Source organism: Coturnix japonica, chromosome 4, assembly GCF_001577835.2.
Source record: "Coturnix japonica isolate 7356 chromosome 4, Coturnix japonica 2.1, whole genome shotgun sequence".
Lineage (NCBI taxonomy): Eukaryota > Metazoa > Chordata > Aves > Galliformes > Phasianidae > Coturnix > Coturnix japonica.
The window spans coordinates 52019757-52045282 of NC_029519.1; the positions used below are offsets into that span (position 1 = coordinate 52019757).

Consider the following 25526-nt stretch of genomic DNA (forward strand, 5'->3'; position numbering starts at 1 on the left):
CCTTTTGCTGCTTTAGGATTTTTATGAGACAGTGACCAAAGCTCTTTGTGCAGCATTGGCAGCCTGAGTCTATTAGTATGTGTCTAGGTGAGGGATGTCACCTGCATTTTCAGCCTTTCCCTTTTCACAGAAACCTTCAGACCAAGCAGAGCATCTTACAGCTTCTCTAGAAAATTCCCTCCCTTCTGGGGGGACAAGCTGGCAACTTTCTACAGCAGGGTGTGGAGTTGTATTCAGCATGGATAGTACTTAGCCCCTGAAGTCTGAAAATGTAGGAAGGTGGGAGACAACTGCGAGAAACAGAAATGCCAGAAAAATGTGGAGGATTTAGCAGCCTTGTCTTTATGTCTACTGTGTTACCCTGAAGAACATTGTTGATGGCAAACACATGAACGCGCTAGCATTGAAGCGACTGGATGTGAGTCTGCCACAGACTTACTTGCAGGGGATTTTTTCTAAGCTTTGAGGTTGTTGTTCTGCTTAGTGTCTCTACATATAGCAGCAATGGAAAGTTGCAGTGCTGTAGAGTGACCCCAAAGCTCTGTCTTTAAAATCCTTGTTTGGTATGAACCTTTTTGGCTTAAAGTGTGTCAGATAAAAATGAGTGCTGTGAGAATGCTGTTGCTTTGTATCTCCAGTCCAGGAACCAGTCTGTAGGCATGAACCTCTTATGAATGTCTATCGCAAAATTATTGCAAGGGGACTGGGTAATACCAATCTAAAGCTGTTGAACAGATCAGTAAGAGTACATACTTCTGCAGTTTCTTTATATCTGTATCGCCTGGATTATCCAGTCCTTTATCCATTGTTGTGCTTCAAACTGTAGAAAATTCTAAGATCTTTGGCTGGCAAAAGTAGAAGTTAATAAAAGTCATCAGGAGTCATCAAAACTAAAAATAAAATGCATTCAAAGTCAGACTAATCCTCATTCAGTATTGTTCTTTCCTCTGTAGGAGATAGGTGTTGCCTTGTTCCTTATCTGAAACAGCTTCCAGCTGCTCTCAGCATCACATCATGCAAACAGTCACACCTCATGTCTAGCACTGCCAGCACAGAGCTGTGTGCAATGGGAATGCTGTTTGCCATTGCTGCAGACAATGCTGAACTCATTATGAAGCTGGTAAAAGTGACCTTAAATTTATCTGTTCTAATTAGTGTAATACGGCTGTTGACCTCATTCAGCTGATTGAACTCACAAGAAATAATGTCAGTAACAAGGACTAAAATGAAATATCACCTAGTGTGAATTATTATGGTGTATCTTGCTGAGGAAGAAAGGAGTCCAGTGCAGTTATGAAGACTACAGTGTTCCTCCTTCCCATGTCAGAAGGGACATGAGATCTTTTAGCTTGCTGTCACCTTTCCTGGGTTACTGATAAAATAGTTGGCTTTCAAGAAGGTGTGTCTTCCTTTCTGGGATTCAAAAAGAACCAACACCTCCTGGTGCAAAGCCATATTCCATTGATATTATTGTGTATAATTTTAGCTTTTGTAGAGAAAAATCTGCTCTTAAATATATCCACCCAGTCAGGCCACCATTAGAGCTGTACACTAATGGTATTTTACTCAGTGTAATGCAGTGATATGTAGGTAAAAATCCCAGACTGAGTCTATTTCTGACATCCAATGGTTGATTTGCAGTGAATTAGAGTACCGGAGTTCAAATGCTTGCTGATTATTGCTGAGCTGGGCTACTGTCAGGCATTTGTAAAAAATAAGGCTTGCAATTTTACCAGTATCATTGAAGTTCTCAAAAGAGCCCTGCATGACCTTTCAGCACATTCACTGGAGTTCCCACAGTGGCAATTATAAGCAGGGCATGACACAGCATCATTGCGGCTTAACAGGGCTATTGACCTCTTGCATCTGGCCCTGGTGGGAGATCCATAATGCCTGGAAATGTTCAAGATCTTTAAGTATCTCTTGGTAAGAAACAGTGGGAAACAAAATTGCCAGGTACCAGGAAGTAGATATGAAAATAACAAACAAGTCACAAAACCTCATGAAGCATTCACCTCATTGTACTTACAGAAGGTGGAGGACCATGTGAGAACTCTAGTGTCTATTCTGATCTTCGCAGAAGATGAGTCTTTGTAAATTGAGGAATATGAAGCACCAAATGTGGCTGTCCTTTGGGGGAGAATGACCTCGGGGTCAGTTTTGCTTGCAGTGATACCTGGACCTGTATGCTGACATGTAGATTCATACAGGAACAGAAATCTCCACTGGGCTGCAGGAATGTCTTCTGCAGAGTTTCCTTTCAAGGAAACACACAAGTACTTGGCAGTTATGTCCAGCTGTGACTCTGCTATCTATCTGATACTAATTTGGTTCTTGACAGGTGTTTTTTCTTTTTGTTTTGCAGGAAGAAATCTTTTCTATTTTCAGCACTGTACGCTGCCTTCATATTTGGTGGTCGGCACCTAATGAATAAACGAGCAAAATTTGAACTGAGGAAACCACTAGTGCTCTGGTCCCTGAGCCTTGCTGTATTCAGGTAGGCATTCCTTCTCATCAACTGCTTTTGACAGTAGTCTCTGAAAAGGGTTTTCATTTCATAAGATTTAACAGGATTTAACAGCAGTGGCAACAAGCTTGTCCAGGAGTGGCCTTTCTTTAGTGCTGCTACTCAAGGTTATGTCCTGATCCAGTCATCGCCATTGAAATGGTCCCCTTCGACTTGCCAGATTATGCAGCATTCAAAGAAGGGAGAAATCAGTAATACTCTTGGAGAGCAAAGGTGAAAAAGAAAGTGAGGACAAGAGAAAAAGCATGAATCATTGCAGTAAATTTACCATGCAAACTACAAATGGAAATAAACCAATTAAGACGCTAGTCTTGTTCTGATTTGCTAGTTGGTATTACATTTATGTGGGTGCATATACAGAATATTTAATTGAGGTTCTGACCTCTATTACAGTGAGATAAACCTGGCCCACTGTGACTGAGATCAGAATTTGGTTTCTGGTTATTCCATCAGAAGCAAAGAGCTTACAAATACAACAGATGGGTGGCTGCACAGCAAAAAGGCTCTGTTTTCGTAGTGGGCTGCTCTAGTTCTGTGTTGCTCCTGTATCACCGAGTATAGGGAAATCAGGCTCACATTCTTGATAGTTCACTCTACTGTACAGAAAACACTTAGAAACAGCTGTTAACACTGATACCTGTATCTTTTTCTAATATCAGAATAATAATTACTCATTTTGTTAGTTCACAAGCATAGAAAGCATGTCTGTGTACTGAGCAGCCGTGAACACTGAATTTTTTTTCACAGGATGGGAGTATTTTAGGCTGAGAGTTTCTAAAGAGTAAATCAAAGCAGAAATGAGGAAATCTGATTATTTGGCTTTCTTATGTTTATTTTCTTTCTTCTCAGAATTGTTTTCACACTGGCATTTCCTAAAACTCTGGCAAGGAAAAATAAGTTACATTTTTCACTTATCTCATTTTGCTCGAACATGCTACCTGTAGAACTTTAAACTATGTTTGCTTGATTTTAATCATTCAGAGATTCCTAAAATAACAAGATAAAAACTTTGAGCATTCTGGGATATCTTTGAAAGCAATTTCTAACACTGAAAATGTACTGTTTTTGTTTTATGGTGCTGTGCCTCTAGCTATGTGTGCAACATCATTTTGTTGTTGCTGTCCTGTACACAGTTGTCATCTCTTGCTAAAGTTCAGCAAGTGCTGAATTGCTTCTGAGGTGACGCGTCATTTGTGAATCAGTTTTTTAGCCAGCTGGATCCCTAAGTATATGTTCTGATTATACTTTGCTATTGAGCATAGCTAGTAGAAAGAAGCTGATGTATGCAGAGCGGTACGTGACCTGCAAGCAGGACACACAACTTCATAACTGTGCTTCAAAGGGGGTCACTAGCATGATTTCTAAAATCACATTGCTTTGAGATGGTTCTGAGGCTGACATGTGCAGTGTGGGGCTTGCAAGCAATTTCACTGATCAGTTACTTCTCAAAGACAAAGCAATATGGTAATCAACAAATAGCAGCAGTGTGCACTGTGGTGTGAAAGGGCTGTGTAGGTGGAACATTCAGATTTCAAAATCAACGTATTCATTACTTGATAGCTGGAGTTTCCTATCATAACCATATGAAATAGCTAACTCACAGCCTACAGTAGCTGCTGGAGAAGTCTGTGTGAAATCTAAAATGAGGCTTTCAACTTTGTGAAGCATCATGTTGCTGGAATGAACACTTCGGAGTCACTCCCAACTTTATTGACTCTGTTGCCAGCTACACTAGACATCAACTGCCATAAACTTTGCAAGGAACTTGAGTTTTACTTTCCAAGGGACTTTTTTTTCCTGGCTTTGTGCATGAGGAGGTGTTTCATTTGCACATACTTGGTCTGAAAGGTATTTCTGCTTCCTCTGAGGGTGAACTTGGATAGATTTAAATGCTGTTTTACTTGTAGACTTACTATAGATCCAGGAAAATACTCTTCAGTTTTAATAAGTCTTTCTCATTAGTTTTATGGGCTGTTGAAATGCGATGACTTTTATGATACCTTTTGGAAAAGCAGGGTAATGTACATCTGTTGTGAGCAGTTGTAGTGAGCAAAAAAAAGCCTGCCTAGAGAGCCTTCAGTATTGTCCTCAGCCTCAAGGTCAGAGCAAGGTTTTTTTCAGAGTCCTTGTTTATCTCTTTGCAGGCACTCCTACCGTTTTACTGACTTCAAATATCCTCAGAAATAGTAACACTTAGAGGCTGGAAAAATTGTTTTAAAAAGAAAAAAGAAAAGGAAATTGCTTGCCAGGCAATGACACGGCCCTCCTTCACAATGTATCCTGCACGCCTTGCTCTTGCCAAGATCATTTAAATGTGGTAGCAGCTACTGTAGGAAACTTGCCACGCTTATAAATAAACAAAACAACTACAACACCCTACTGAGCTTGCTGAGCATTCAGGGAGTTCGGTCAAGAGTGAGTTTTGTGTCAACACTGGCAGCCAGCAGGATCTGTGAGACAGAAAAGCAGCTTTATTTCCCTTTGGAAGCATCGACTAGTTTTGTACATTTTGTCTCTGGGATAAAGTTACTGCTTTTCTGTGAATACCTCTGTAAAGGCAGTGACGATAAATCTTGCTTTTCACTTTGAAACCACTGTGAAAACATGATCTTCTGAAGTCTTTTGCTGATAAATTAGTTTGGGATGTTTTTCTTGGGTTGTTTTCCTTTTTCCTGCTAGCAGATTTGTTGATCCATTTCAAGCACTGAAGATATTGTTGTGTGACATGACATGGTTTCAGTCCTTTTTTTTTTCCCTTCCATTTTATGCACTTCATTTGCAGCCAGTTGGTTGTGCACTGAGGTCTTGTGGGAGCAGCTCTGTGCTGCTGTTCCTTGTCAACAGGAGCCCACAGTTTGTTTTTCTGACTTGTAAGACCCCCCAAAAAACTGTTGCTGATCCACCTGCTTGTCCAAATGACTGTCTGCCATATATTTAAGAAGATTTCCAAGAGTGAAAAACCTGCAAAAGCACAAGTTTGAATTGCCAGTCCTGTGTTTGTGCTCCTTTGAACATGAAGTTAGGGTCATTCATTGAGACCAAAGTATTTTTTAGTTAGTGTATATCAAAAATGCTATGTTGGCATCCTAGAAATCAGCAAAGCTGAGACCAAGAGTCTCACAGGAGGACCCGTAGTCATTAATTCATGTTTCCATTACATCTCAGCTGGTTTTTTGTTGTTCCTTTTATGGGCCTAAGAGTCTGTGTGTGGGTAGTACTGCCATCAAGGAGCTCACACGGTGGTTTGATTACCCTGCCTTCACATTATACAGTGTTGTGGCACTGTTTTAAGTCACTCTCCATCTTTAAAGGGCTGCCAGCAGAAGAATCAGTGTCAGGATGCTAACTAATAATAGCAAAATGTTGTTTTCCCAAAGGAAAACAATCACATCAATAGAAGAGAGGAGGAACTTAATGCATCCATTGTGGTGCAGTTGTATGCAGGGAGGAAGAAAGAAGATAAATCTGTGGCTGATGCTATGAGAGGCATGATTTGCCTTCATGTGGCAAAACCACACATTCCTGAAATTGCTATCATCATCATCTGAGGTCATGCAGATGATGATACATCTCCTAATACAGCTTCAGCTGTACTTTCTAGCGGAGGCTGATGTCAGTATAGGGTATCCATTTGTCATTCTTCCTGGGAAACACTTTCTCTTGAGGTTGTTGAAATGGTGTGAATGGCCACTAGCTGCCTTCCACAAAACTTTAGAAATGAAATATTTTGTATTTGAAATACACAGCCAAAGTGTCTCACTGGAAGAAGGTTACTCACTTTTCTTTTATGAGACTGCTGTAATGGATTTATTTCCACAAGCACAGCAGCATTTTGTAGGAAGGTATGCACTTGTTCTGCAGATTGCTCCCAATGAGATAACCCAAAATAAATCATATCAGCAGCTCAGTTCTGAGATGAGCTGAACAGAAAGGACTGAACGTAACTTTAAAATCAGGATTCCAATTGCTTGGACTTGGGACTCTGAAGTACCTTCTAGTTATCATGACTATGTGTAGGACAGTTGATGAAAACTAACTGTAATTTCCATCCAGTCTCCAGTTCTGCCATTAACCACAGAGATTAAAACACTACTTTATTTTTCATATGTTGCTCAACAGCCCATTAAAATCTTAAAATACTCTGAAACTTTATATAGATTCTGAAAATGCATTCAAGGAGAACATAAATTAATGAAAAGAGCAGTATTTGCCAAACAGTATTAAAGTTAATAAGTAGCATTTAAAGGTGAACTAATTATCTTTTCTCATTTAAACTTGAAAGCAAGGGAATTATATTTGAGAAGCATTGATATTCTCAACATGAGATTGTTCAAAACCCAAATATCTACTTAATGATTTATTTCAATTGAGCCATGCTCATCTATATAAACTTAACTGATGTTCCCAATATCTGTTAAATAAGAAAGTCTTTTAGTTACAGTTTTGGGACCAAAGCTGAAAGCAGGGTGAAAAACAGGAGTTCAGGGTGGTTGGAAAGAAGACAATCCCTTGGATGGGACATAATAGTTGTAATCCCAAGAGGGAAATGCAAACAGTGCTACGCAGGGTGCATTTATAAATTGCAAAACAAATGCTATCTGGAATTAAAATAACAGTGTGGAGGTGGTAGAAATATATGGACTAGGAGCAATAAAGTCGTATCAGGAAGACATACCCAATATATATGTTATTTATTCTAAAAAAGAAGAGCATCTCATGACAAGTATCTTTATTCCTAGAACTGTATTTGATTCCACGTTAGATCTGGCTAATGCAGATGCAGATAGCATTGACTAAACAATTCCTGTTTTTTCTTCAGCATCACAGAATCACCAAGGTTTGAGAAAACCTCTAAGATCATCCCGTTCAACCATCCGCCTATTGCCAATATTTCCCACTAAACCATGTCCCTCAGTACAACATCTAAATGCTTCTTAAACACCTCCATTGGCAGCCACTAAATTTAGCACATAAGGGGGCTTCCTAACTTTAAAAAGTGGTGTGGTTTTTTTTTTCCCTATTTGTTAGTGACAGGAAAACCAAATGTAGAGTTAATGCAGTATGTTATTTGGAAACCACTTGTGGCACCCATTTGGCCCTGCTGTCCCCACTCAAGATTGGTGAGAGAGTTGACCCTATGTAACTCCAAATTACACCTTTCTCATGCAGTTGCTCTGCCCCAGCCCATGGGAGCTGATTTCTCTCAACACTGAGAGGTGAGCAGACTGAGCAGTGTATCAGGGGAGTAAAGAACTGAGCCTGTGTAAGCGGAACATGGGTGGTGAGCCACAGTGGAGCAAAGCCACCACCATGTAACAAGTGTAAAACATTCTTTCTAAGGTGTTCTCCTAGGCAGATGAACTTCCTCATGCCTGTGTCACTTCTCACCTTCCCAAGATTGCTGCTCTATCCCTGGCAGATTTGCTATTCACCAGCTGTAGGCAGCCCCCTGGGCTGAGCCACCTGTGGGAACACTAAGCTGAAAGGGGAGACTCTCAGTGACTCCTATAGTTGTCATTTAATTTATGGCTCTGAGCATCTCATTACAGCTGTATTATAACTTTTAGCTTCTTTAAGCCTTCTTTATTCAGTCAAATGCTAGTCTTTATCTGTAACTTAGATTTTACTTGAGTTGTTACTCGCCTGTTTTAGAGCTTTAGTGATTGCTGGTTCCATTGGATGGCTTGATTCTCTGCTAAATCTTTTACTATATTATATTTTGGCTTTATTTGTCCAGGATAATTTCAAACCCCTGAATACATACATTTCAATGCTATACATGGCAGTTACTTTGCCAACTTGATACATTTGATCCTGTAAGTATCTTTAAATTATCTTGCAGAAATAGATGTGTCGCTTTTTTTTGGATTATCATTTAAATCACTGGAATATTCTAACATTTTCTTGAGAGAACATTGGATGCTGAGAATAATTTCAGCGATGACACAGGAACAAGTGCAAATGCTCCTAGAGCATTCATTAAGGATCGCTTAAAAGGTACGCTATGCTTATGAATCCTCATGGGCTGCTTTAGAAATCCTTAGATGAATTCCTTAATTCTTAGGAGATTTTGCACCAAATAAGCAGAAAATTGATTATTATTGTTTTAGCACTTTAGACACAGTCTAAGCTTGCTGAAATAAATACCTAAGAACTAAGAAACAGTTCTCATCGGAAAACTGCCTCATTCTATTTACAGCCTTCTCAAGGTGCAACCAGAATCCATTTTTATTTAGTGATGGAAGAGTGAGTTATTAGTAGAGAAATGACAGCTTTTTCAAGAAATAGTGTTCCTGCAAGTCCAGTGTGCCAGGTGGTTGGGGACCACCTTCAGGTGACAGCACACTGAGGGGCAAAGAATAGATGATGGGTAATTACTATTGATTGGGTTGTAACTGAGTCTTTGGAAGTCAGATGAAATAGAGGGATGTGTGGGTAGAGCTGGAAAACTGTTTTTCCTTCTTTGCAAGAATGCAGTTAAATGTTTTTCAGCATCGTATGGTGTCTTTGTAAGCAAATTCTGCTGTTCTTTTATGTTTCTGTGTGATGACCAAGCACAACTGCTATAAAAACTACTCACAAGAATCTGATGCTGGCATCTGTTTTTTCTGTGGCTCTTTGTAAGCAGCGCAGGCTCCTCCACCAGCCCACAATGTGGGGCTGCATTATTTTTGACCTCTGCTCCTCAGGATTGCCTGAGTATAGCTAATCTCAGTTGTAAAGAAGGCAGGTGTGGGATCAAACTGCATTTCCTGGAGGGTGAATTCAGGTTTGGTTAGAAGGGAGCAGAAGACAGTAGCTGTTGCAGATTGATTTTTATCCACAGATAAATAAGCTTTTCCAAGTAGCAGTTGCAGCAATTGGTAGAGGTGTTGAGCTTGCTCTTTAGCAAGAGAGAATCAGATGGATTTTACTCTGCTGTGGTGTTAACATGATTAAAATTGCTCAATGACAGCATCCATTGATCTGGAGCCCTGCAGAGATGTCGCTGTTTGCAATGCCCAGTGAGGTCCCTGGATAGGAAAGGAAATAAGCTTGTTTTGTTGTTGTTGCTTTGTTTAGTTTTCCTCTGATATTGTCAATAAAAAGGACGAAGAAATGGTTTTAGGAACCAGGTGAATTGTGACTAGGAAATCATATGATGAAAGAAGGGCAGAAGGGAGTAGCCCCACATAGAAGTATTTATTGCAGAGGAGAGAAATAAATTGATGCAAGGAGCACAGTATCTGCTCTCTGTTGAAGCCACAGAGTGAGCTGTCACTTTAACATACCTCCAATTCATCCATTCCTTCCCAATAATTCATCACATGGGAAAGTCATTACCACCCAGGCATGAATGCATATGCTTATGGGTATATAAACCTGCACAAATGATATATTATTTCTTAGAGCCATGTAAAATATTTGCACAATTTTTAAATCACTCTGAGCTGGCCTGACTTCAGGTTTGGTCCCCACTGAAAACTCAAATGATTTGCATTGAAAAGCTTGCTGGAGAAACGTCTGGGTCAGGTACAGCAAACAGGTCTGAAATGCAAGGTTTATATGTTGGAGGGGTAGAAATGGAAGCAGAATTCTCTAAATTTTACTTTGGGGTTTTGATAGGACTGAGCCCAGACCTCAAAGTATGTGGGAACTTATGCAAAGAAAATTCTCTGGGCTAAACCAGGGATAAAAACTGCAAAGATCAGCAGAATTTTTGCTTGCACACATGGTACTCAGAGCTAGAGCACCCCATCATAATGCATGTTCAGTACTGCTGACAGCTAGGTTTTAGGGTGAGTATTGCACTGAGACAAGCATATGTTATTCCTTAACTCCTCCTTTTCTTTTCTTTTCTTTTTGAACAATGCTGTGGGTTTGATTCCACCCTGAATAGGATTCCATCACCTTCAAAGCAGGCAAGCCATGAACTCCATCTGTTCTGTTGCCTTGTCAGGGCATGGGAGAGGGGACAGGCTGAGCAGCAATGGAGCAGTAGGGCTTTAGAAGGAAGGTTTCTCTGCAGGGGGCTGCCCAGTTCTTTGTGTTCTTGCACCCTTGCAGAGCAGGTAACTATCTGTGTCCATGTGTTTTGGAGGCACCATAACATAGACAGTCTATCTCTAGTTAGCAGAAACACCTGTAAGAAAACAAATGTTTCCGAATGATGTGTCCCCCTCAGCTGCAGAAGTGAAATTACAATGTGGAACAAAAGCATCATTTCAAGCTTTCAGGGAGTTCAGGAAGCTAAAGACACTTATTACCCCAAATCATGCATGAAAATTGTGCTCTTAATTACAGTGGTTATAATTACAATGAAGACTATAGGTTCCTTATTGCCTTTCAGATGCATGAACTGAAGAAAATGAGTTCTGTGTTCTTTCTAAAGTATGAGATTAGTGTAAGTGCTCTCCAAAACTGGTTTCATAACCTTTGAAAATGTGCTTTCTAAAGGTGTTCAGATTTCATAGGCAAAAGGGACATCATGGAACCAGGTCGTTCTCTCCATACTTTTTTCTTGTTCCTGCCAATTGCAAGAGAATGATTAATGGTCCCAAATAATTTTAGCAACCAGCTAAACCTTGGAGAACACAGGTGCACCGTTTAGTGGGTTTTAAATTGTCTGTTGGAAACTGAGCACAAGGATTTCTAAACTCTTGCAAAAGGGCAAAGTATTGTAGCACAAACCTCCTTCTTGAATAGTACAGTTGTACACTAAACTTCAGTTTCTTCAGTGCAACAGAAACAGAGACTTTAAAATACTGATATAATCTTTTTACTGTGAGAGCTCAGGGTCCTGTTCTTGCCCATGCAGGTTGCTGCACCTGTGGCTTGGCTGGCTTGGTTATGTCTTCACTCTTCTTCTTCCTAGACTTGGATAGAAGCCTGTTGAAAATGAACTTCCAATGGAATCACTTGCTGTTGAATGGCATTAAATAGTCACATTTTCTGCCATTTTATCAAATGAGGTCATTAGCAAAGGAAATAGTGAGTTTTTAAGAACACTGACACAGAATTTTCCACCTCACTGTGGAACCACTGTGTTGTTTTTGTATCTGCACCTGTCACAAGGAGTTGGGTGTGGATTGGGATCCAATGCAGGAGGGTGGTTTTAAATGATGGGTTTTCATCTGGAGTTCACTGGTGCGAGTAAAGAGATCAGCAAGGAACATTCATACAAAGCATCCATGATAATCAGAACAGCAGCTAAAAATCTATGTGGAAAAAGAGTTCCAATATTTTCTCCTACCATGGAATGCTGGGATCTGGTGCTACACAAATCTGGAGGGCAAGACAAAGTGAAATAGAAGCAAGGGTTCTCTTAAAACTCATTATATAGGCTCTTATTTGTGGCATGTGTCCAGCTGTGACAGATCAAATCCATGCTTGTATTACCCTGACATGTCAAGGGAAAATAGGAGTGCAACAAAGTGTGGGGCAGGCGTGCATTGCTCTTATCTGGTCTTCTAGCTAAGTAAGTTTTCAGCTGTTTGTGTTTCTTGGATATCAGGGCTTTATGAACTTTCATTGTGTCTCTCTGCACATTACTCTGTATTTTATGTCTTGAGAGTATGCTGCCAACATATCAGAGGTGCCCACGATGAAAAGGTGATGTCAAGAAGCATATGTCTACAACTATTTAAAGATGCAGGTATGATTAAGACAGAGAATTTGTGACTTGGAAGTTTAGGGAGTAATATTAAAAAGTGAGGAACAAAAATTGTGGTAGGTCAGAAAATTCTTTATATGAGGGTCTTCTCTCTGAAAATGCCCCAAGCCAGAGCATTTAATTTGGATTCTTTAATACTGTTTTCACTGATAGAGTGAGGTCCTGCTTAAGTCAAACAGATCTCATGGACAAGACAGTGAGCCACATGCAATTCATGATGTTGCACAACATTGCTTGTCCTGGCTCAGGCACAGATTTTTTTTCACAGGACACTTAAATTTCAGTTTGCCCTACCTCCCAGTCTTTGAAATGGATCAATGCTTTGCCACTTTACAAGGCTGTCACAAGAGTAAATGCCATTAAGAACTGAAATATTCACAAATACAATGCTAAAAGCCTTGGTGATGCCAACACAAAGAGATGCCTGAAGGAAGTTAGGTCTAAACCTGAATGTAATCCAGCTGAAGAACAGCTTTGTCCTTGGCAGATCTTGATACATAGACATCTGAGCTAAAGCAATTGCTGGCGTGGATATTGCTGAGGCACTGATATCTGTGGGACAACCCAAGCTGGCAGTGGTAGATCACTTGGCTGTTGGAAAGCAGATAAGACCAAAATTTTGGTACAGCAACAAGGAAGGTCTGCTCTGTGGAAGGAGTGGAGATGTCCTTTTCATCACAAGCAGATTTGATAAGGGGATGGAGTTTTTCTGTGAGGTACTGAGGCCAGTTCTGGGAGGGAAAACAAGAAGGTGGTTTGTGTGTGCTTGCTGAGAACAGTCTCTGCAGGGCCAGGTCTCTCTCTTTCCGTATCTAACCCTGATGTTGCTCAAAAGCACCTCAGAAATGTTGAAAGATGGTGGAACAACAGCCTATTTATAATGGCAGAGAAGGTTAACATAAAAATAACAGTTGGGCTCAGTTTATCTGCCATAATTTGAACAAGTGTGTCTGTAGGATTTCAAAGTAACTCACTATTAAGTCTCCTCCTTTAAATGCTTGTAAAATGCTTCATAAATGTTACGTTTAGAGTCAAGAGTGGCCAAATATCTAGATAGTATTATTTTTTTCCAAAGTTTTTTATTATTTAGTGAATACAAATATCACCATATATCCTTCACTACCCAAGAGGCTGATACATCTAGTTGAAAAATGTAACCCTCAGTTCAACAAACTGAGCAAAATATTTTTAATCTCCAGCTGCAGACATATGAAATGGCTCTTCTAGTCAGTTACTAAAATATTAAATAAATTAGAAAAAAATTCATGTGTGCTGTCTTTGCACCACATTGACCATTTAGAATGCTGGATTCCAGATCCTTTTCTAGGCTGCTTTTCTGTGAGATTAGAGAACGTGTCCTATTGCACTGACTGGGCCACTTTAGATCCAGATAGAATCCATCAATTCCATGTAGGCCACTGAATGACAGCCAGTTATTTCCCATGTTTCATCTGTAGTTAATGATTGGTTTCTTAGTTTATGGTTGCTCACTCTGCTGCAAGGATACCGTGATTTTGCAATCACAGATAGATAAGCCTAAAGCAACCTTATAGTTTCTATGCCATATACATTCCTGCATTCATTAATTAAATTTAAGAGCAATTAGTCAGGAAATGTATTTCTTGCTCAGCCTATGCTTCCTTATGTCAGGAAGCTGGTATTTCACGAGGCACGTCTTGCTAGTCCCCTCCCTGCAGGGGAACAAATGTCATCTCTGCAGACTCTTGAAAGGTTATTGTTATGTCTTTAATTCTTCTCCAGCCTTGAAACTGTAGTGCATGTCTGCTCCAAAGGGTTTGGGAACAATAGGCTTCAAATGGGTGCCAGGCACCTATAAAAACCAGTAGGCTCAGCCCCAGCCATAATATTCTTTCCTCATTTTGCACCACCCAAGGAACTGCTTTAACCTGGACATTCCCTTTGATTTCAACTTGGTCATTACCCTCACTGCAACTGGATCTTGGTGGAACTGAAAGAAATGTGACTTCATATTTTAGTGTGGAGGATGAAGGTGGCCTGCCCTATCTCCTGTGGTAACTACTAAAATTTCCTATGACGGTCTTTTCCTTGCTAACACAAAAGCTTGTTGTCTCCTAGAACACTACTCCTGCAGGGCCTGAGGCCACCAGAGAGTGTAAACACAGACAGGACAAGGGGGAATGGCTTTAAACTAAAAGAAGGGAGATTTAGATTAGATGTTTGTTAGAAAGAAATTCTTTACTCAGAAGGAGGAGAGGACCTGGCCGTGCTGCCCAGAGAGGCTGGGGATGCCCCATCCCTGGAGGCATTCAAGGCCAGCTTGGTTGGGGCTCTGGGCAGTCTGACAGCATGGGAGAAACCAGCCTATGGCAGAGGGGGGGTCAGAACTGCGTTATCTGTAAGGTTCTTTCCAACTGAAGCTGTTCTATGATTCTGTGATTGATTTTAGGTTTGGAGGAGGCAAATAGCTCCATAAAATTACTCCTTTCCCATTGATCACCACCGCTACCGTAGCAATGCAGCAAGTACATTGTGTTTTGACTGCTTTGCCTGTCCACACTGGTCTTAGTTTACTGCTTTTTATTTCAGGAGTTTCTGAGTTTCTTGGCCATGTCAAATTCAGGGGTAGCTAAGTGGGGGGCTAAGAGCTTCTCTACTGGAGGTGGTTTCAGCTGCATTTCTGTTCAAGAAACTTAATCCAGGCAGTTACTTCTCATACAGGTGCTTTCTCAGTATGTTTTCCCAGTATCTGCTTATATTTTATGTGCTTCCAGGCTACCTTGTGCTGCCAGCCCAAGGGGTGTCTATGCACCCTGTGATCACCCCACACACAACGTACTCCACAGCCTCTTGCTCCCATATTAGAATGGCAGGTCTCAGGCAGTAGGGCACAGAAAGGCTGTTTGATTTTGTTAAGAGACCAAGCAAAAAGGAGAAAGGAAACTTGATCTGACAAGCAAAACACTTGCTGAATAGGCCTGAAAGCTGAATGCAGCCTGGTTTATCACAAAGGAGGTTTAGAAAGCTCCACATTCGTCGGTGGGGCTGACCTTTGAACATCTCTTTCTAACTCGGTGTCCTTCCTCTGTAAATATTTTGCATGCTAAAATGAAAAAAAGCTGCCTCCTTTGTTCTCACCGTTATGGTGTGACAAGGAAGGACTGCGAGGCCATGCGGGTGCCGGAGTTGGTGAGGAAAGCCTGCTCTCCTGGGCCCCGATTATCCTCAGTTTGGGTGCTCCAGGACCACACTTTGGGGGGCACTGCATTTGCAGAGATTCTGTGACTTGCTTCCTGGGCAGATCTGGGTTTTGTTTTCCCCCAGCCAGCCTATGGGGCTCTGGGTGCTAGACCAGCCATGTCCCCACAAAGTCCCTGTGGTAATTCTCTAGTACTGAGCAGCACAGCACAGTCTTGCTGTGCATGTGCTCCCTGTTGCTGCTCCTTGCTGGTGCCACATCTGCAGATTACAGTGCATGGGGGCATGCTTTAGAAAATAGAAGCGTTTCACTTCTGACACCTCTGGCTAATGTATTTTACACTCATTCTGGTCACTGTCTCTTCAGAGACCCAGCCGATAGGCACAGGGTGTTGGATCAGCTTGTTTGGTATTTTTTAGGGCACAAACCCAGAGTAAAGGATTTCCTCTCTGTGAATCTCACAGTGCTGCTGCATTGTGAGCTGAACTGTGTGCTGAAAAGTTGGGGTGTGGGCTTGTTTCTAGATAGGAAAATATTATCAGAATGAGTAATGTCTGAGTAGGACATTACAAAATGCAATAATGCCATTGTTGTGGGATAAATGTAAGCCTGGATTTCTTTAGCTTTTTCAATTTATTTTTTAAAGCAGAAGCCATGCTTCCTGCTCAGTCCTGCAGTATTGCTCCTGGGCTGGGATGTGGTCTGAGCAGTGCCAGTTGCAGGGAAGTAGCTGCAGCAGGAGGAGCTGGGCCTGCCACAGTGACAGCTGAGGCCACAGCTGCCTGCTGCCCTTTCTGACTTTTGGGAGCCATGCTTCTGACAGCAGGGTGGAGGAAACATGGAGCAGTGAGCAGCCTTTGGCCACTGATGCCTGTTTCTGTCTTCTGCCACATCAGGGAGCTCCTGGCCCTCAGTTTTCCTTCAAAAATGCTGCCCTGACCCATGCGTGTGATGGCTTTTAAGGCCTACGTTTGAAATTAAGTTTATGAGGGAAAAGTTTTAGATTTTATTTTACTCATGGATGTGTTTTGCTCATGTTATAGCCAGCAAAATATCAGCTGGGCATTTGTTAGCCTAGCAGAGCAGCCACTGCCTGCAGGGAGGAGAATGTAGGACATTTTGAGTCTGAATAGATGAGAAAGCTGCATTAGCTGGTGTAGTTTGTTTCTGATCAGTCTCTCTTGTTGCAAAAGGCTGTAATTGTACAATAATTCACTGCTACCTTATTTCTGAAATCCCTGCGGATGATTCGCGCTAGACAGACTGCTTTGGTAAGCAGTTCTCTTCAATACCTCACAAAAGCTACAGCACAGAGCAGGGCGAGGGCAAAATGAAACAGAAGTGATTTACTGAGCAAGCAGTCTTATCACTTTGCTGCACATCGTGTCTTTGCAAGATAGAAATGTGTTGGTTGATCTTACCTCACAGTGCAAACAAGATTAAGTGGAAGAAGCACAACAAGCTCTCTGGATCCAAGGCGTGTTTGCAGGCATCTGTCTCCAGTGGTCTGTGCTTGTTGGCAAGTGTTTTGGCACAAATAGCTACCTGTCCATGGCAAGTATTAGGATCAGCCAGATCAGTTACTTCCAGTTTCCCTCTTATTTATAAAGCCTTTCTTTGTGAATTATACTAAAATCTAGTTTGTTCTTCACTGATAATGATTTTAGGTCAGTCTGACACACCACACTAAGCTGTTGCCGCTTCTGGAGTCATGAACCTCTTTTTAGGGAAGCTGCCGTACCACGAAATTACTCCTGCTGCAATTAAGAATGAGTGTGTGCCCAAGTGTGCCTGCTCCAAGGAGAGCTCTGCGATTGTTGCTTAACAGGAAGACAGGAAGAGTCACATCCATGCAGGACAGCAAAGCGTGACTGTGCCGTCCTCACAAGGCAAATACTCTTCTGCTTTCTTATCAGTCCAGATGAAGTCAATGGGCATCCGTTCTGAGTCACCTGCAGTTAAATCAATATCTACCTCTTGCTTGAGTCAGTGCTCCTCTCATCTGAGTATGTGCTCGTGAGTTCTTGGCTTTAAAACTTCAGTAATATATGATATTTTAGAAGAGCAGTACAGTTTCTTTGCAAACAAAGGCTCATAGTTGCAGCTGTTTGATTTCCTAACTCTAGATTTTGTCCTTTTTTTTTTTTTTTTTTTTTTTTTCCATTTTAATGTCAGCTTTGAAGTCTTTGCTAATTAGAGAACTAGGTAAATGGCTGTGTATTGTTAGCTCTTCTTCTCCATCTTCCTCCACCTGGTTTTACCACCACCTGAAACGCAGGAGGCAAGCAGTAGCCTGCCCTGGCCAAGTTGAGGAGTTCAGTGCCTCAGGAAGTGATTTGATCATGTTGCTGTGAAGATCTCCTGTCTTCTTGAGAACAAGAAATGCAGCTCCTAGGAAAACAGAGTGAAACGTTGGAGAGAAGGCATGGAGCAAGTTGCGCCCAGTTTCACAACTCCTTCAGCAGGCTTGGGCACTCTCTGCCAGGTGGAAGGGACCGATGCCAGAAAGACGTGAGAAAAACGTGCACAGGCAGCACTTCTGGGAGGGAAAATCTCTCTGAGGAGGAACCACACTGCAGGCTGCAGAGACGCCTGGAGTGCTGCACTTTCCATTCATTGTGAAGGGATGGATGAGTCCAAAATCTGTATGTGAGGGACTACCACTGCTGTCCTGCCTAGTCGTGGGAATGTATGCAAAACTTTGGGTGGCTCTGTTGGGAAACCTAGGCTTACCTAAATACCTTCTGTAAACCTGTACCACAGCAGGATGGGTTTTTTGTTTGCGTGCAGAACAGGAGGACTTGTCTGGCAGTAGAAGCCATGAGCAAATACCACCATTCAAATAGCAGCTAATAATAGTAGCTTCTAAGGAGAACAGAGCAGTGTTGACCATTGTCTGAATTTTCTGACAGCACAGCCAAAACTCGTGCAGCAAAATGGAAAAGCGCAGGAGCATAACGTGCAGTGGGCAAGGGTGGGCAAAGGGCAGTATTGCTGCTAACAGCAGGCAAGTCGGACTGGTTACATAAATGCCGTAGATTTGGAAATCTGAGTACTTTATGCAAATAATTTAAAAATCAAGAGCTGTACAGGCTTACTTGAACCATCCAGTCTGACCAAGTAAGACAGGTAGAACAGGGCCACAGAGAAGCTAGAAGGGAGATAAGGTGTACCTGAGTAGAAGCACAGGGATGTGTGATATGAAGTAAGATGTACTCAACCCCAGAGGGATTTTGGCCTTTGCTCCAGTTTTCTGAAAGGTGCTTGTTTCACTCTATATTCATCATGGCTTTTGAAGGCCCACCAAGTGATGGTGTTAAACAATGAGCAAGTGTGTTCTTGCGAGGCAATTACTTCTGCCAAGTGCCTCACTGCTGAGACAGAATCTCTTTCCATCAGCTGGGTGTCTTCTGTTATCTGAACCTATCTCCTCTGTAATTGCACTAATTAGTATAATTTCAAAACTCATGATGTTTCTCATTTACAGAACACTGTTACCTTGCACCTCACTGGTGACATGAGGGTGAATCTATGCTGTTTACAACAGTTCAACCAGTCAGTTCTTCTGTTAGCAGTGACCTGTTAAGAGACGAAGTCAGCACGTGCACCAAACCACCAGCCCTGACCACAACATCCCGCTACAATCTGTGCACCCTGCCTGTTTTCTTCACTGCTCAGAACTCCTGTGGATGTAACACGTACAGGGAGAGACAAGAGAAAACCCAGGAAATCAGAAGAGGGAGTTGCTCCTGGTTGTATTGATGACAGCTCTGTATTAACTCGTGTCTTGTAATATTCTAGCCACCTGCCTCAAAACTCTGCATGTTGTTTTCAGTGGAATTAGGGGTCTCCAACAGTTCCAGAAAACAGAAGGCTCCTTCCTGTAGTAACGAAATAAAAACCATTGATGTTACCTTTCCAGACTTTCACCAGGGCATACTACTGCAGTCCACTTTGCAAATATGAGTTCAGAATACCTTCCTAGAAGCCAGAAGAATTACTTCAACTTTAAGGCTGTCTCAAGCTCATTTTTTTCAGCACATCTATGGCTTTTTTTTCTCATAATGAATTGAAGTGACCACATGTAGATGCCAAGTATCTACTCAACTTTCTTCATTTTCTCTTTTTGTTTTAAAGTATATTCGGTGCTGTTCGAACTGCTCCTTACATGCTGTACATTTTGATGACCAAAGGCCTGAAGCAGTCAGTGTGTGACCAGAGTTTTTACATTGGACCTGTCAGCAAATTCTGGGCATATGCATTTGTGCTAAGCAAAGCACCTGAACTAGGTGAGTACCCTGTCTCCCTTTTTCTTGCTATGCCTATTTGAGCAGACTGAAGAGAGCATTCTCTCTAAATGCCATCAAGTTCAGTGCTTTATCCTCTGCCTGTCAGTCTTTCTGAAAAACAGCTGGGCCTTTGTCATTGTTTCAAAACTTCATTTTGCAAGTAATTTGGCAGAGCGTAAAGCCCTTAGATTGGTTGCTCTAGTCATACAGGACAGTCTTACGTATGTATATACACCTCAGGCTGTCCAGACGGAGGTCTCCAAAGTGTGCCTCATTTAGACACATCTTCAAAGCTGAAATTGCAGCTCAGCTTTCTGAGCTTTCTCCTAGCCTTTGTCAGCACACCTACAATAACATTGGTTTCAGGTAACAGAACAGGTAGGTCCAAGTCCTCAACTAAGCTCCAGTGTATTTAAAGGACTGGAGTCTGCCACATCACCAACCTGTCCATTAATTCATGTAGCCTATCTGCCAGCTGTGGATTTTAGCTATCTAACAACAGCTGGACATCAGCCACAGATTCACACAGTTGTGATGCATTCTGTAAGTAAGTGGCAAAAGGTTTTCCTGTTCCTCTTTAGAGCTCCTGCTGTTACACATATTGTCTTCATCTGCAAGTGGCCACTACTCAAGGATATTTGGCATCCTGACACAGTAAGAGCTGTAGGTAGAATGACAACCAGGAAAAGCTAGTAAGAAATCTCTGTCAGGAAACATCAGTTAGAGTTGGAGTTCCAGAGATGGTTTTTTTTCAAGTCTGCAGCAGTTTGCCAGGAACACACTGCCATCCTTCTAATAGCCAAACTTGCCAGTCAGGGATGCTTCATGTGCTTTGCATTTTTGTGCTTGTTACCCCATGTCTTCCAGCAGTGGGAGATACAAGTCCACTATTGCTCTTAGCTGGGGTCTCGTGCTTTGTAAGTTCATGCAGTAGATCTGTAGGTCCAGGTTCAGCCCCGAGAGACCAGTATTACTTCATGATCACAATGCAGATGTTGAGAAAACATCACATCCTTTCTGCTCCCCGTGAAACTTTTGTGAGGACAAAGGGTGATTCCCCTGGTATTCCCGTCAGTGTTACTAGGCCTGGCCAATCACTTCTGAAGTAGTCAGTGGTTGCAGACAAATCTGAGCAGCATCATTGGCAGCCACCCACCCTGTGGATATTGGTGTGAGGCTGAGCTAGAGCCATTGTGTTGGCAAGAAGCTACTTCCATTCTGTAGCATTCATCCTTAAATATATGTGCAGGCATACAATTATGAACAGTAATGTGCTTCCTCCCTGAATGTTGAAAGCTATCTTTAGATAGAAGCCAGTTTCCCACAACATCCGTGGCTTTTTAAATCCCAAATCCAGTGTGATGCGGCTTTTTATAAACGGCTGTCACTCCAGTGATTTATTTGTAATGATACTTATGATATGCATGCCAAAGCCAACTTAACATCCCATCTGTGCGTGTTCTGATCCCACAGCTTATTAGTATAAGAGAGGATTGTTTTAATGGGAAGGAGACAGTGATTCAGCAGCCCTCCAGCTTTCCTTTTGGAGGATGCCTTTGCCAAACCTCAAAGGGATGCAGAATTCACTGTGTTCAGGTGTGCAGCAAAATAAGTCTACCTTTCAGCAGAGAATTTGATTCAGCAAATTACAGGATTGCAATTCATCAGCATAAACACTGGAAGGGACAGACACCAATTGTTTTGCTGTGTCAGAATCCTTTGGTTTCCTGCTGCTTAAATTACTGCAAAACCACTGAAATCTCATTTGGTTAAAATTGGAGGATATCAGCTTGAACTACGTATCAACAATAAATTGGTCATATGATTGCTTATTGAAATGCGAGTCAACATCTTGTAGCTAATGAGATAAACAGAAGTATTATGGCTTTTTGGAGACCTAGTGCAGATGGTGCAGTTTCAATTCCAGCCCTCACTGATACTCTTATTTGGATTTTCAGGGATATATATGTTGAAATAAGGGCCCTGATTCAAATCTCAAGGTACCTGTTTGGGAACACTGTCCATAACAATAGCACATAAGTAGCATACATATATATTCATTATATCTAATTATGTATAGGTAGATCTAATTGGGATGCTCAGAGCAATCACAAGAAGCAGAAGAAAGAAAAAGACAAGAACAAGGAATAAAACTTGAAATGTGCTTTTCTACATCAGTAACATGAACTTGCAGAGAGACTGTTCATTCCAACATAAACCAAGTTTCTTTCTAAAAGCATTTTTTTTTTTCTTTCTGGCAGTTACATACCTTCAGTAATGTAGTTTACATATGCAATAGCTTTTTGCATGATATTTAATTAGAGCCAGTTGCAGGTAGACATTCAAACCACAGTGCTGCTTCCTCTGTAGATTTTCTGTTCTCTGGTTTTCTCTTGTAGTTGCAGTGCATGATGAAGAGTCTGACAGTTGGAGGTGATGCATGTATATCCACCTGCCTCACTTGGGGCTTTCACACTTTATGTTCACAGCAAAGACCTATGGAGTTTTTGAACAGGGGCTGTCCAGTCAGCAAAAAGGGGATTCTTAGGTTTTCCGAAAAGCACCAAGATATCAGACCCAACCTGGTGCTCAGATCTGACAAGCTGTGAGTTCGGTTGCTGAGGTGCTCTTTCGTGCTCCAAAAGTGTATGCTCTAGCAAGAGCAATGGGAAGAGAGCATTACAGAATTCAGTAACTGTGTTTGATGTGTTTCTCATTTCCTCCCTTCTTTTTCTTTTCCGTTTTTTCTTTTTGTTGCAGGAGATACAATATTCATTATTCTTAGGAAACAGAAGCTCATCTTCTTACACTGGTACCATCACATTACTGTGTTACTTTATTCTTGGTATTCCTACAAGGACATGGTGGCTGGCGGTGGCTGGTTTATGACCATGAACTATGGAGTGCACGCTGTTATGTACTCTTACTATGCCTTGCGGGCTGCTGGCTTCAGAGTCTCACGCAAGTTTGCCATGTTCATCACCTTGTCCCAGATCACCCAGATGTTGGTCGGCTGTGTAATCAACTACCTGGTCTTCTCCTGGATGCAGCATGGCCAGTGCCATTCCCACGTGCAGAACATCATCTGGTCCTCTCTCATGTACCTCAGCTACTTTGTGCTCTTCTGCCATTTTTTCTTTGAGGCCTATATTGGCAAAACAACAAAAGCAAAGAAGGTTGACTAGTGGTGAGAATGAGACAGAAGCCATAGCTCAGGGTCATCAAGAAAAACAAATTCACAAGAAAAGAAAATGGCACAAGGAAACACATATATGTACGGTGCAGCTAAAACTTGGCAGCTTAGGGAAAGTTAGCTTGGTTTAACCCAGTAAGTTTATGATCCTATCATGGTGAGGACTCACTGAAATCTACTCTAACTCAAAGGACTGCTGACGAAAGACTCCTTCCTTCTTGTACCTGCCTGCTCCAGAAAAGAAATGAGATAAGTGAGAAGTGAAGAAAAGCAGAAAGGAAAAATATTGAGGGGAAAGAAAGTACATTAAATAAACTGTGTTTCCCTGGGATGGAAAAGAATTTTATTGTGGAAAAAAAAGTTTCTAAATTCTGATAGTTTTTCAGCATTTAACTTGAACAAAACATTTACATTAGTGGTAGGATTGTGAAATAAAAATCTTTTCTGTAACAGGTTTATACCTTTAGCCAAAAGGAAACCCAAGAGGATGTCACGTACACCTATGTGGAAAGCGGTTGAACTCCATTGTGGTCATGAATGGCAGCGAGAAGATATTGAGTGCTCTGCTCTGTCCCGTGCCAAGGGAGTAGAGCTGGGAGGCAGGCACCTCTCTGGGGTGCAGGAGGGAGTAGGACTTGTACAAGAGCCTAACATGAAAAGATGTGCTGTTGCAATACATATCTCAGCAAGTGCATTTTCCAAGTGCATTTTTCAGCTAAAGGCAAGGAGTTTCTGCAGCAGGATAAGACATAGAGGGTTAAATCAAGTGATATTTGCTAAATTACCAGGGGCTAATAGCAGATGAATGTTCAGGAAGGAGAGGGAGGCAACTCCTGAAACATGATTTTTAAGAATTATCCATCAATCTCAAATTAACCCACAGCAACACGGAATGGAATGAGGGGAAATGAGAAGCCACTCTAGCCAGCGAGCGACGCCTCTTCCCATTGATTCCCAAGCCGTGCGTCGGGTGGACCCGGGAGGCAAGGCAAGGGGAAGAAGCACGGGACCAGGCAACCCTGGGTGGCTCTGTGCCTCTGAACGCACCTGCCAGGCTGGGCAAAGATGTGCCAAGAGCCCTCCTCTGGTCACATGGAGATACTACTGCAAAACGTGCCCGGAATAAGATTTTCTTGGGATTGGTATAGGAAATTAGTCTGAGCGGAGCGATTTTGCTGCAACAGCTTAGCTCTAATGTCCAGAGAGAATTGTTCTTCATTAAACATGTATCTCTCTCTCTGCAGAGTCTGTACTGTAACATCAGACTGACCACTAACGAAGAAACTCTTCTTCTCCGCAGTCAGCTACAGAAATAAGGAGAAACATATTTCACTCTGAACCTTAGAGAGCTAGTTGATAACAGCCATATTCTCTCAAAGACGAATAGATTGCATTATCTGTGATATTCCAGTCCTTACAAAGCCAAATAAAATGTGTAAAAGTTCCTAGTATTTCAAAGACGCAAGTATGTAAACTTGATGTTAAATGTGTTAATGTAGTACTCTAAATTGTATCAGTTAGGTAGCTTAACTAAACAATTAGAAGAACTAGATCAACAAAATAGGGACTGCTGTTCTGCGTAGAATACACACACCTATAACTACACCCATATACACGTTCTGTGAATTGTCAGCAAGAAAAAAGCCCCGCGGCAGAGAATCACATTTCCTGGCTATTGCAAAAGATTGTCATTATCTTTCTTGTTTTAATTTGAGATTGTACAGTGCAAAGGGTTTGGTTTTGTTTTCTCAATTATGATTTTTAGCTTTAATTGTGCTGTCATTCATGAAACAGAGCTGCTTTAGTATCTTGTTAAGAGATGACAAGGGCTTTCGGTGTCTCATTATATACAAAAGAAAAACAAATAAAGTTACATTCCATGTTATGTGAATGGTCTTACAAATCAAAAAGCCTCTGTAGGCCAAAATCATAATTATAACAAGCAGAAAAGATGTTTACATTTGTGTTATTTAAGTTATTGATGTGCTGACGTTATTTTACGGTACACAACAAGCAGCAAAATGTGATAACCAGTAATGAAGCTACAATATTCATTAATAGGACTACTGTATACATTGAAACAATAGGCAAAACCAATTAAATGTGTAAATCATTTTGTTCTACAGCTTGGGAATAGATAACTGTAATGCTGAGTAAGCCTTTATCCTCATGCTTAATTTTGCCCTGGCTAAGAACCAGGTTATGAAGACCAAGTAACGGGGAAAACCCAAATTTCAAGTTACCTACCCCCTAAATGGGAAGTGTTGGTAGAAGCCCCATCGTGCCATGCAAGGAGCTGCATGCAACCCCTGATAGCTGGAGGATTGCAGGTAGAGGCTTAAAAGCCCAAGAAGTTTTACGAGTAGGAAGTGATGCCGCAGCTAGGTGAAGTCCCATGGCCCAAGTTTTACACAGACAGAAAACACAATGGGTTGCTAACAAGTGTGCAAACAACCCACTGTGTTTTATACACTGTGTTCTTTAATTGCATGAGGGGAAAAAAAAGAAGGAGGAAAAAAAAAGCATTCTGTGTATGCCAGATGGAAATGCTGGCAATGCCGACACTGAGTTGAGCAGAGCAGGCATTTTACCCCCATTCCCTGAAAGACCTCACAGGTGTTGTTGGCTCCCAGCTTGCCCACAGGTTAAACCTGGAGGTGTCCCCAGCCATCCCAAGGGCTAAGTCT

The 25526-nt window shown here is 41.6% G+C and overlaps 1 protein-coding gene across 3 annotated transcripts in view; it reads left to right on the top strand.

The window, feature by feature from the left end:
* ELOVL6 (ELOVL fatty acid elongase 6) overlaps nt 1–24964 on the top strand; it is a 64431-nt gene extending 39467 nt beyond the window's left edge. For all 3 annotated transcript variants that reach the window (XM_015861981.2, XM_015861984.2, XM_015861982.2), the window contains 3 exons: nt 2366–2497; nt 19495–19646; nt 22407–24964. In XM_015861981.2, the coding sequence (XP_015717467.1) occupies nt 2366–2497; nt 19495–19646; nt 22407–22831 (709 nt within the window). In that variant the 3' untranslated portion in view covers nt 22832–24964. The remainder of the gene's footprint in view (nt 1–2365; nt 2498–19494; nt 19647–22406) is intronic.
* Nucleotides 24965–25526: the final 562 nt, after the last annotated feature.